This window comes from Miniopterus schreibersii (genome assembly GCF_964146895.1).
Source record: "Miniopterus schreibersii genome assembly, chromosome: 18".
Lineage (NCBI taxonomy): Eukaryota > Metazoa > Chordata > Mammalia > Chiroptera > Miniopteridae > Miniopterus > Miniopterus schreibersii.
The window spans coordinates 4,746,770-4,759,734 of record NC_138121.1 but is presented as its reverse complement, the minus strand read 5'-3'; the positions used below and the strand labels follow the sequence as shown (position 1 = coordinate 4,759,734).

At 55.9% G+C, this 12,965-nt stretch overlaps 1 protein-coding gene across 1 annotated transcript; it reads right to left on the bottom strand.

Moving 5' to 3' along the window:
- Nucleotides 1-4,790: 4,790 nt before the first annotated feature.
- BBC3 (BCL2 binding component 3) lies at nucleotides 4,791-12,702 on the bottom strand. Its single transcript, XM_081117969.1, has 4 exons — nucleotides 12,456-12,702; nucleotides 9,490-9,778; nucleotides 7,925-8,115; nucleotides 4,791-5,884 (listed from the first exon to the last, which is right to left on the bottom strand). Exons 2-4 carry the CDS (start codon nucleotides 9,761-9,763, stop codon nucleotides 5,768-5,770), a joined length of 582 nt encoding a protein of 193 aa, XP_080974095.1. The 5' UTR covers nucleotides 9,764-9,778; nucleotides 12,456-12,702; the 3' UTR covers nucleotides 4,791-5,767.
- Between the last annotated feature and the right edge of the window lie 263 nt (nucleotides 12,703-12,965).

The window sequence follows — 12,965 nt, the reverse complement described above, 5'->3', positions numbered from 1 at the left end:
AACATTCATGTAGTGGCAGCGTTACGATCTTGGTGAAGACAAGGAGACTCGGACTTTGCTTTCACGAGGTCCTTAGACCTAGCAGTCACCACTGAGAACCACGAGGCGGCCCAGGTGCTAAGGGATTCTCTTCAGCTGGGTCCAGAGGGCAGGTGGATTTTGTTTTTAAGCTTGTACTAAAACTATCAAGTAATAAATATACCAGCATAAGAGTAAAAAGATTCCTCCCCACTGCGTCACGGCCTGTCAGCTCAGTGCTGGCCACGTAGCAGGAGCAGCTGACTTCACAGCTAAACTCAACATCTCGGAGAGAAACCTGAGCTGCTTTTTGTGTAGGTCAGGTGTGAGCTTGCATACCTAGCCCCCAGAGGTTACCCCTCAATGCCACTGAGAGTGAATCCTTCGAGGCGGTCAGGCTCAAACCCAGTCTCTACCACTTAGCTCTGTGATCTTGGGCAAGTGACCTTTTAGTACCTCAGCTGCCCCATCTGTAAATGGGGTAATAGGACCATTCCTCTGATGTGTGAAAATTAAATGAATTAATATGTTCTTTGAGTGGAAATTGCTCAATGTTAGCTGCTATTATGCATATTTATAAATAACTTTTCCTGCAACTTGCTTGTTCTCATTGCCTTGGAGATCCCTGTCAGCGCATCAGGCATCAAATTCCGAAACCACAGATGAGCCATAAGCTATTTAATCAGACTGCTGTTGAGTGACACTGAGCCTGTTTTCTTTGTACACACTTGGGAAAGACTTCCCAAAGCCAAATGCTCAGGTTACAGGGTATATAAGTGCATTTGAGATGGTGATTCTTTCCAAAAGGCTGGAGGGTGGTGGCTTTGTATGTCTCATTTGTTGTTTAGATACATAGTACATGTGTGTAGTACAGAATTGAGTTGTACAAAGACAGCCGTATTTTCTAAGAAAGGAAAAAACTGGGCAATGAAGAGCAAACCTCTCTAGAAGCCACTACTGGGAGGGATCCCCCACTTTCAATCCTAAATATGATACATTTGGTTCTATTAAAAAGAAGATAACAAAGTTCTGTTTCTTGTGTGATGGGGTAAGTTTCTCACACACAAACCCCCCTGCAAATAACTAAATTCTAGACAACACAAAACAAAACACACAAAAACCCTAGCCAAAAAACGACTATCGGATGACTGGAGAGTGAACAAAGGCAGGAAGATTTGGGAGGGGAGCTGAAAGTTGCAAGGAGTCCACCACGGGGTTTTTGCTGTGCGCGTGTGTTTCCCGGAGGCGCCGCGCCAGGCAGCTAGGACTCGGGTAGGAAACCAGCTGTCTGACTGGCCTGAAGCAGCAGGGAGAGTTGGAATAACCAGAGCTGCTGGAAAGGAAAGTGCCAAGGAAGGAAAAACACGGTATATGTGTAAATTCAGCCCTGCTCCTGCTGACCACTGGGCTATGAAGTGTGGGGCAGACGCAGCAGGGTTGAATTGAACTGGGTCCGAGCTGTCCCCCTCTGCAATAGTCTAACAAACTTAAATGTCCCTTAAAACAAAAACAGTCACATCCTTTGGAGGATATAACAAAATCCAGAATGTCCACAACATTACCTTCATAATATCCAGAATACGGTCCAAAATTACCTAATCATCATAGGGTCAGGAAAATGTGACCCATTCTCCAGGGAAAAATCAAGATGACACAACCCAAGGGTTGGAATTAGACAAGGGCTTTGTTTATTTACCCTCACCCAAGGATATTTTTCCCCTTGCTTTTCAGAGAGAGTGGAAGGGAGAGAGAAACATCGATGTATCAGATGTGCCCTTGGCAGGAATCAACCCGGGGCCCTTCAATCCATGGGCAGACGCTCTAAGCACTGAGCAAAACTGGCTAGGGCTAATCAAGGACTGGAAAGCGGCTAGTACAACTATGCTCATCGAGGTTTAAAAAAAAAATGCAATGATGAAAAATAGGAAATCTCAGCAGAGAAATAATGGATGTTCAAGGACTGAGAAAGACTATACCTGCAATTTTAAAAACTCACTGGTAGACCTAATATAACAGCAGCATGAAGAGAGAGAAAGGGTTACGTGAACTGGAAATAGATTCATGGGCATTACCCAGGCTAAAAAGGAAAATTTTTTTAAATAACAAGAGCTTCCAGGACTTGCGAGACACTCTGAAGAGGTCTGATACACATGTAACTGGAGTCCCAGAAAGAGGAGAGAAAGTGGGGAAGAAAAAATATTTGAGTAAGTAATGGCCCAAACTTCTGGAATTTGGTAAAAGACAAATATTTACAGATTTGAAAAGCTCAGTGAATCCGAAACAGGATGAATGTTATTTAAAAACACACAAACTGTGCCTGGGCATATTGTAGTCAATATGAAAATCAAAAATGAAGAAAAAATCTTGAAAGTAGCCGGACAAAAACAACACATTACAGAGGAACTATGACTCAAACGGTCCTGGGTATCTCATCAAACGATGGAGGCTGGGAGACAGTGAAACAACATCTTTTTAAAAAATATATTTATTTTTAATCCTCACCCAAGGATATATTTTTCATTGACTTTAGAGAGAGGAAGAGAGAGGGACATTGATGTGAGAGAGAAACACTAATCAGTTGCCCCCAACAGGGGATCAAACTCGAAACCCGGGTACATGCCCTGACCAGGAATGGAATCTGCCACATTTTGGTGTACCGGACAACCTCCAACCAACTGAGCCACACTGGCCAGTGCTATTTATTGACTTTTAGAGAGAGAGGAAGGCGGGGGGAGAGAGAGAAACATCGATTTGTTGTTCCGCTTAATTATACATTCATTGGTTGATTTTTGCATGTGCCCTGACCAGGGATCAAACCCAAAATCTTGGTGTAGCAAGACGACACTGTATCCAACTGAGCTGCCCAGCCAGGGCCTGAAACAACTTTAAAATGCTAAAAGGAAACAGTGAGTCAAAACAGTGAAAATAGGTATTTTCAGATAAAACTAAGAGACATTGTGGCCAGCAGAAATACACTGTAAGAAATGCTAATGTAAGGTCTTCAGGCTTATGGGAAATTGTCCCAGGAGAAACTTGGAACTGGAAATGGTAGATCAATGGGGAAATTTTTTAAAAAGACTTTTTCCCTCTTAATTTATTTGAAGTATGTATGACTAAAGCAAACGTTGTGACATGGTCTTGTGGACTTTGTCATGGATGTAAACCTAATCCATATGGCAGCTATAGCATAGACTGATGGAGCAGAGAGGCTTGGGGACCTGAGCAGTGGCAGCATTTCTACAGCGTCCGTGAAGTGGTACAACAGCCCTGAGCGAACAGGATGTGGGTGTCATCCCTAGAGCAGCACTGGATAAAGGCCGAAACCCCAGAGGATAAATTGAAAATAATTCTAAAAGCTATTCAAATAACCCAAGAGAGGACAGGAGAGGAAGCAGGAACAAAAATGGGACAATTGCCCTGGCCCGTGTGCCTCAGCTGGTTGAGCACCGTCCCATGCACTGAGAGGCCGCAGGTTTGATTCCTGGTCAACAGCACATGCTGGGTTTTGGGCTCAATCCCCAGTAGGGGGCCTGCAGGAAGAAGCCAATCGAAGTTTCACTCTCACATCGATGTTTCTCTCTCCTTTTCACTCTCTGAAAAGCAATGGAAAAAATATCCTCAGGTGAGGATTAAAAAAAAGGGACAGTTGGAAAACAAATAATAAATTTATCGACCTAATCTGGTCACGTGGATAACTCTGTGAACTGTTACTGTTAAAAGGAGGTTGGGGGCTGCAGCGAGGACCAACCAGAGCTTTACTGTCAGGCAGCCGGGTGTGTCCCCCCCATGGGCCTTGGGCGTGTGCACAAGCGTTTAAGATGAAGAAGACTAGGCTGGTGAAACCAGCGCCCAGGGCCCCCATCGCTTGTTCACTCCTGTTTTGCCTCATTGCTTACTCACACTGACAGGCCCTAGTTCAAGTTAACGGCTGGCTATGCCGTTGTATGACTTTCCCTTTCCACTGCTGTTGGGTACGTGGACAACTGGTTTGTGCATTGCTGTCACCTGGACAGGTGCACGTCCGCTCCTGGGGGAGACGCCCAGGAGGGCAAATGCTGGACAGGGTTTTGACCAATGCCTCTCCGAAGCGATGGCTCCCTTTATCTGGCCCTGGCCTTTTAGGAGAAGGGCCATTTCCCCGGAACCTCCCTCTTTCCTGTGAGGGCAGCGGGAAGGGGCAGAGCTGGGATCCGAACCTGTGTCTGCCAGTCCTACAGGGGAGCAGGCACAGAGGAGCGCTTGGCCCGTTGCCGTTTTGGGGAAGACAACCACAGGAGCACCTTCTCGCATCAGTTCCTCACCAGCTCTTGGTGTCAGCACTGTGCTAGGCCTTGGGGCAGCTACATCAGTGAGGCCTCGCTCTGAGCTTAGCTCCAGGTGCTCTCCCAGGTGTCACCTTGTGCCTGCGTGAGAGCGGGGACTGGCCAGTCTCATTATGGACATGTTCCCCAGGACTCCTCATCGTGGTGCTTCTGAGCACGTTACAGTTCACTCATTCGTTCAGTAAATACGGAGCCCCCATGATATACTTTATCCAGGGCGGTGGGGGGGGGGGGTTATACGAGAAATCACCCAAACCCCCACTCTCACGGGGCTTTACTTTGAGTGGGAGCGGAACAGGCACTCGGGCAGGCTGGGCTCATACAGGGGCGCGTATGCTCCTCAGCCTCCATAGGACAGCTGCAGACCACTGGGTGTGCCCCGTGAACCCAGGCAGGTCACAGAGGCTCTGCCCAGGTCACAGATCGAGGAAGGAGAGCAGAAAGAGTATCCACTGTTCCAATCTGATTTTATTGAAAAGGAAACATACAAAAATCATGTACAAAAAAAATTAACCAAACATGTACAGAAAATTCATTCCGGTATCTACAGCAGCGCATATACAGGAATTTACAGGCTGGGCCATCCCTCCCCGCTCCCAGACTCCTCCCTCTTCTGAGATTCCCCCCTCCCTGACTCCCCATCTTCCCCCCAGCGCTTCGCCCTGGGGACTAAGGCTGGGGCGGTTTCCGCCAAAATATCCCACCCCCCAAATGAATGCCAGTGGTCACACGTGCTCTCTCTAAACCTATGCAATGGGATTGATGGGGCGAGGGGTGGTCGCGGGCAGAGCACAGGATTCACAGTCTGGGCCCCTCCTGGCCACCCCCAGATGAAGGTGAGGCAGGCATGCCCACCACCCGCCGGCTCAGGGAAGATGGCTGGGTGCTGGGCTGGGGCAGCCATCAGACGCACCCCATTCTCTGGCTCCAGGAGGCTAGTGGTCACGTTTGGCTCATTTGTTCTTCACAGGCCCCCTCCCCAGGAGGAGGGGGGGAAGCACCAGGGGCCTGAGGCCAGACCCAAAGTGAAGGAGCACTGGGCAGGAGATCCCCCCCAGTGTCACCCCTGCAGCTGGAACGGGCAGCCAGCACCAGCAGCCTTTCCTGAGATGGTGGTGGGCGGCAGAGGCGGGCGGCTCAGTCCCGACCCTCTCGGTCACCGCCGCCTTCAGACGCTGAGTCCATCAGCCCTCTCTCCCCTGGCTTCTCAGCCAGGGACCCAGGAGTCCACGTCTCCGTCAGTGCACCCCAGGCTAGGCCGGGGCTGGGACTGAAGTGGCTGCCCTGGCCCGCCCCTGGGACAGGCAGGGCTGGTAGTCCGGTATGCTACATGGTGCAGAAAATGTCCCCTGCTCTGGCCAGGGCGTCAGGATGTGGGAGGGTCCTGCCCCCCAAGTCCCCGACGTCCACAGGGCAGGTGCAGGCACCTAATTGGGCTCCATCTCCGGGGCTCCGCGGCCCCTGGGTAAGGGCAGCAGTCCCATGATGAGATTGTACAGGACCCTCCAGGGCGAGGGGCGGTGTTGCTGCTGCTCCTCTTGTCTCTAGCGAAAGAGAGAGAAGAGGAAGTTAGAGAGCGGGCTCGTGACAGGGGCACAGTGGGTGGTCAGGTCCAGGGGCAGGGAGGAGCAAGGCATGGTTCTAAGAGTGAGCCACACCCCCAAACAACTCTGAAGTAGGCGCTATTATTGTCAGGCGGGCTCAAATCCCAGTTCCTCTGCCCATCTGGGCCAGTGTCGTCACCTCAAGGGAGGACAGCAAGTGCTCAGTGCATGTTAACTATGATTTTGTCACCGATTTCCAGATGAGACAGTCACCCAACCAAAGTCACATGGGGCTGAGGGGTGGGGCTGGATTGCAGCCCATACTGCCCTCCCCTAAAAGGCTGGGGAGATGGAGAGAAGGGAGCAGGGAGCCCATAGTCTCAGCGATTCTAGAACAGTCTGTGGAAGGAGGAGAACTGGGAAGAGTTCACCACCTGTGCTGAGGCTACACAGAAGTATGTCCAAGTAAAGCTGACCCCTGCTCTCTTTCCAGGGACAGGATGAACACTCGGGGTGGCCTCTAGGACCCTCTCAGCTCCAAAGTGTTAGGAAAGTGGGCAAGAAGGAAGCTAGATACAAGACTCCCACCAGCAAAAATGAAAGGTGAGTGACAGCACTCTCCCACCCCCGTCCTGGGAAGGAGACACCCATCTTAGAGATGACAGCAAGGTCACATCACCATCCTAATGATCCTAACGGATGCCTAGGGTGGGATGCCTGGTACCAGACCCTGCCTCCTCATCGCTCCCCACCAATTCTTGTAGCCAGGAGGTAGTAAAGGGGGCACATCAGATTGGCACAAGTTAAAAAGCCTGCCACCATTACATGGTTTCCAGGGGCTACATGGCACAGCCCCCTTGGTGAGCAAGCTGGCAATCATTTAATAAGGCTGAGGGTGGGCAGACCACCCAGGTGTCACCTGTGCAGACACAGGAGTGCACCTGAAAATGTGCATCATTTGGAGGAGCCAAAAAAAAAAAGTCAGTAAGTGAAATTTGAAACATTTAAAAAAATCCTAACGACCCAACAATGGGTACATGAACATGGACACTGTATGTTGAACCAGTGGAAACGAGTGAATCAAAGCTCCTCTGCCCACGTGGATGAAGCTCAAGTACAAACTGAGAGGGAAAAAGTTTGGAGAGAAATACACACTATATCATATACAGGGTGCCCCCCGAAATGTATACACACTTTGAATAATTATAAAGGCAGTGTTTATTAAAATACTTTTCATTTTCAAAATGTAATAGAACCAGCTGTTCAAGTGTGTATTCACTTTTGGGGACACCCTGTATATTACGCCAAAAACACCCCGCCGTCCTAAGCATTGTTTGTGGCCTAGTAAATATGGAGTAAAAGAATCAGCACCTGCAGAGGAATGCGACAAGCCAACTCGAGAGGCTTCCTTGAGAAGCGGGGACGGGACGGGACGGGTCACGGAGGGGAACAAGGGGCTTCGCGACATCCGGTTTTTGTTTTTCTTTAAATAAGCGGGCAGTGCGGGTGTCGGGTTCAGGCTGGAAGAGCCCGGTGGGCACCCTGATGTTTGTTATTCTCTATTCTCCGCTGTAGGCTTCAAATATTTTGTTGTAATCGGAGGCGAAGCTGAGGGCTCCGGGGGCGGGCCGTCCCGCGGGGCGGAGCCCGAGGCCCCGCCCCCGGCCCGGGAAGCTGGGTGGCGCGCGCCCGCCGCGCCAGCGGGGGGAGGGAGGGGCGGGCGCGGCGGCGCTGGCGCTGCTGACTCACCGGCTATAAATAGCCCGGGATATATGAGCTGCTCCTGCGAGCGCCGCCCTCAGTCCCCGCGGCCGCGGGCCCCGGCGCAACGCAGCGCTCCACGCTGCCCCAGCCCGGGCCGTGCCAGCCGCCGCGCGGGGCCTTCGGCGGCTCCGCGGCCACGCCGCCCCTCCCACTAGCCTGTCCCCGGCGCGACCCCGCCGCGCAGGGCAGCAGCTGCCGCACATCTGGCGGGGCCGCCCGCCGCCCCCTCCCCGGCGGGAAGTCCCACCTGCCGTCTACCCCTCCCCCAGCACTTACCCGCCGCGCATACAGTGCGTCGAGGTCGTCCGCCATTCGCCGCAGCTGGGCCCCGATCTCTCGGGCCCACTGCTCCTCCTCCCCCCGGACTCCCGGGGCTGCTTGGGTGGGGCCGCCCGCCAGGGCCCCCGGAGCGCTGGGCACCGGCGATTCCAGGTGCTGCTCCGCGGGCGAGAGCGAGGGCTGAGGACCTGGGAAAAGCCGAGGGGTGTGGTCAGCACCCATGACCGCTCCGGGCCCTGAGGCGTTCCCGAGGGACTAGTTAGCCAGGGCCTGCTTCTCCCTTTTCCAGGCGCCTGATTTCTCTTCTGCTCCCCGCCTCATTTCTAACGATTCCGTTTTCCCCTTTAGAGGCAGATTTGGCAGCTCCTACTCCCCAGGCACCAGAAAGCAAGACGAGGTCCTGGCTGGCCTCTGGAATCACCTGTCTAGCCCGTGTTAGTCTGGAGGGCCTTCCTTTCATCCGACCTAAGTACCTCTATTCCAAAACGGGGCCAATTTTTGCCTGCTCCATTTAACAGATGGAGGAACTGAGGCCTACCCTAAGAAGTGGCCTAAGGTCACACAGGGATACAGCCACTGATTACACCCAGTCACAAGCCTCAGGTCTCCTGCCCTCTCGTGTCCAACCACAGTGAAGCCACACCCCCGGATGTGGCAGGGGCCTGGAGACCAGAGGCCAGACTGGCTGCCTCGGCGCCCGGGCTTGGGGGCTGGGATGCGGGAGATGCCTTCCTGCCCCACCCCCTTCTCAGCTCCTCTGACGTCTCTTCCTCCAGTTACCCCAGGTCCTGGCCTGAGGGGTCCCTAAGGCCAAAAAATCAGGGCCGCGGTCTCCACACCTGGGACTCTGGCCTTGAAATCGAGGTCCCCTCTTGCCCCACTGCCAGGGAACTGAGTCACAGAAGTTTCTCTCTCGGAGCCTCCCTGGACTCGAGAGACCGGGTGGGGCTGGAGGGAAACCAGGACAGTATTTCCCCGGCCACTGAGTGCTGGCTGGGATGGGGCTACCGGGCACCACAGGGTTAACGGCCCATCAGGCAGGGGACCTTTAACCCTTCCCTTCCCAAGACTCACCCCCCCAGCCCCCCCCCACTTTCCCAACACAATGGCCCCTCCCCCCTCCTTCCTCCTCAGGGACAGTGCAGAGGGCGGGCCCTGGCCAAAAAGACGCTGATAATGGCAACAGGCCACCCTCGACCCCTCCTGAAGTGACCGTCCTCCCCCTCTGCCCACACTCTCTCCCACTACAACCCTCAGGGGGGCTAAGGGGACCCAGACTAGGGGAGAGGGGCTGGGAAACAGCTGTTGCCCCAGGCCGGGAAAAGGCCACTGGCTGCAACTCCAGGACTGCAGTCAGATTCCAGGAGGGACTTCCCACTCGGCCTCCCCCGCCCCCAGCCTCCTACAGCGTCTTCCTGCTTCTTGCAACACAAAGACCACACTGGCCACACCCTCCCTGTGGCCCGCCAGCTCGCCACCTCCCTCCACCCGCTCCCACTTGGCCAGTTCCTCAGTGTCTCTCTCCCGGCTCCCATCATCCCCGGTGTGGGGCGGGCACTCACCGTCTGGGCGCAGGCCTCGGGGGCGGCTGCGGGGACCCCCAGGCCAGCGGGGGCCCCCTAGGGCAGCAGTGACAGCGGGCAGGGCTGTGGGGGCGCAGAGGTAGGCAGCTGGCAGCAGGGCAGGGGCAGCGGGGGCGGCGGGCAGGCCGGGCTCGCAGAGGCCACAGGACACAGCAGAGGGCACCAGGCGGCTGAGCGGGAAGGGGCGAGGGCCATCTCGGGCCAGGCCCTCTACGGGCTCCGGGGAGCTGCCCTCCTGGAGTGCTCGAGCCATGGTGCTTCCTGGGGTCTGCAAGGACAGGGAGAGAGGGGTTCCGTCAGCATGCAAGTGCAGAGGTCACCAGGGCCCCACAATACACATCCCCTACAGGGTCCCCAGGGCACCTCCACTCCTGCACACAGCAATGAGCACACATGGAGGGCAGGGATGGCGCCCACCACACACACTGGGGCCAGATGGAGGGGACTGTGTATGTGTGATGATCACACAAGACACACCCACCTAGGGGCTGACCCAGGGCTCAGCAGGGTGCAGCCTCCAGAGCACCTGGTGATGGGCACACATAAGGGACAGGGAGGCACAGGATGGCTCTCACAGCAAGTACAGGAGCTCACACAGGACTCAGATACAGGGGTCTGTCAGGCGTGTGTGTGCGCATGAGGATTGACAGCCCCAAACACAAACTCACCCAGCCTGACAGGGGTTCACACAGGAAATGGGCTGGTGGGATTAACTTCTGGGACACAGTGATGGGCACACACAGAGGGCAGCCAGGAACTGTGATAGCTCCCCCAGCACATACACAAGGACTCACACAGGACCCAAATGGAGAAACTTGTGGGTGTGTGTGCAGGGTACACAACACACACATATAAGGACTCAGGCAGGACTGTGTGGCCTGACCTCCCACTTCATCTCCCATTTACACAGAAACATTGAGGTGGTCCCTGTGTCGGACACTGCCACTCAGTCTACAGGACACACACACACACACACACACACTCACAAACACTGACCAAAATGTGAACACACACATACACACAGACCATCAGAAGAGTTATACAAACAATGCATGCTGTCTGGCACAACCCATCCCCTCCACCCGCCGCCCCCCCACCATATACAAACTGTCAGAATCTCACACACTGACCCACTGTTGATATGCCCATGGACACACACACACACACACACACAATGCAGCCAACACAAGCACAGACAGGAACACGCACTTCTCAAACACACATACACACCCAAGAGATAAGGCATACACACCTCAGGACTCACACATATATCAACACAAAACAGACATCCACGGACACTGACCAACATACCCACTTGTCACCAACTCTTAGACCCCAGGACACATGTAAATCAGGCACACACAGACACATATCATCAGACCCAGATGCATCACCACACATGCCGGCAACAACACAGAGACACAACAGCAGAACAGCAGGCATCAACCCAACCTCCTTCCCCAACCTCAAAACACCATCGCCAACTGTTAGCCCCCCGACACACAGCAGCTAACTCTAATCCCACACAGCCCTGGTAGCACGCACACCTAAAGCGCCCACACAAAACACTGGTCTCACGTGACTGACATAAACACTACACACACGCAGCCCACATGACACACATGAGCCAGCCGATCGCAGAGACAAACCCCTCAGACCCAACACACACACACACACAGGCTCAGACACAGCCCCATGCAAGAGGCTGCCAGCAACACCCACTGACTGTACTGCACAGACCCCACAGAGACACGGTCCTCGATTCCCAGACACCGACGCCAGACACACAAGCCAAACAGAGACCGAACTGAGACAATCCCCCACCACACACACACACACACACACACACACACACCCATGCAGAACTCACAGACACCTGGCCAGAAAACAGGCATCGGCATTCAGCAGGCACACATCACAAATGCTTAGCTGAGACACTTGCCCTGGAGATATACACAGTCACAGGCAGTCCACACGGGCAAGACACACGAGCACACACAAACAACACATCAGGCAGGATACACATATAAACACACACAGCTCACTCAAGCAACACACAACAACCACACATTAGCACACCCAAGCAACACAGACCCATAGAATCACCCCCAAACAGCACACAGACAACTCTCACAGAGAACACACACAGGTACCCCACACATAAACAGAGCCCCCACCCCTTAGGCAGGGCAGACACAGCACTCCACACAAACATGCACGGGGACTCACGCACACATCCCGAAGGGCCACAGCCCAAACATTCCCCTGGATGGACACCACCACTCCCTGCGGACCCCAGCACAAACTCGGAGCCAGACACACGCACACACCCAGGCGAGACACCTGCAGATCCACAACCCCGCACACGCGCGCTCCCACGGCGGGGCCAGACGCCCCCCTGCGCTGTCACAGCCCCCAAACCCCGCCGCCGCCACGTGCGCCCGCCCCGCCCGCCAGGCGAGCGCGGGGCCAATAACTGGCTGTTGCTGGGGCGCAGCCCCCGCCCGCAGGAGCCGCAGACTCCGCGGCCCGCAAGCCGCCCCCTGTCGCCGCCCCCAGCGGGCGCGCGCCCGGGGTGTGGCCGCCCCTCAATTCCGTACCCCCCCGCCCCTCCCAGACTGCAGGGACCGGGGCAGTCGGGGTCGCCTCACTTCCCCGGGGCCTCACTGGCCGCCAGGGGGCGCTGCCGAGCCCGCACCCCATTGTTTGTAAACAAACCCGCCAGACCGCTGAGGCACCTGCGCTCCCGGGGCCTTAGTTCCTCCAGCCCAGCGACCCCAGGCCAGCCCAGAGTCCCTAGTGGGGGTGGGGGGCGGAGAGAGAGAGGCATGCGGTGGGGTTGCAGTTCGCACCCCGTGCTCTCCGCGTGCAATTCCGACACCTCCTCCAGGGAGCCCACCCGGCCTGGCCAGCCGCGGCTGGGGAGACGGGGTGCACACACTCACCCCGGGGGCATGAACACGCCGGAGGGGGCGGTGGTGGGGGGCGGGCGGCTTCCTTCAGGAGGGCGCGCCCGCGGAGCGCCGCTCCCTGCGGCGACTGCTGCTGCTGCTCTAACTGCAGTGGCTGCTGCTGTCGCTGTGGCTGCTGCTGCTGGTCGGGCCGCAGGCGCGTCCACGTCGCGGCCGCCGCTGCCGATTTTGTTGCTGCTGCCACTAGGCGCCCGCTCGCATGTGGCTCGCGCCGCGTCTCAGGCTGCCCGGCGGATCCTGGGCCCGCTCGGCTGCCGCCCCGCCCCGCCCCCGCCCGACGGGTCCCACGCCCCGCCCCCGCGTGACGCCACGGCCCCGCCCGCCCGCGGACAAGTCAGGACTTGCTGGCGCGCGCCGCGCCCCCTACCTCAGCGCCGGGGGTTTCCCTGCAGCGGGGCCGGGGCGGGGCCTGGCTGGGCGACGCGGGACAGCCGGACACAGACACTGGCACACTGACACACTGACTGGGACCCGCAGACACAC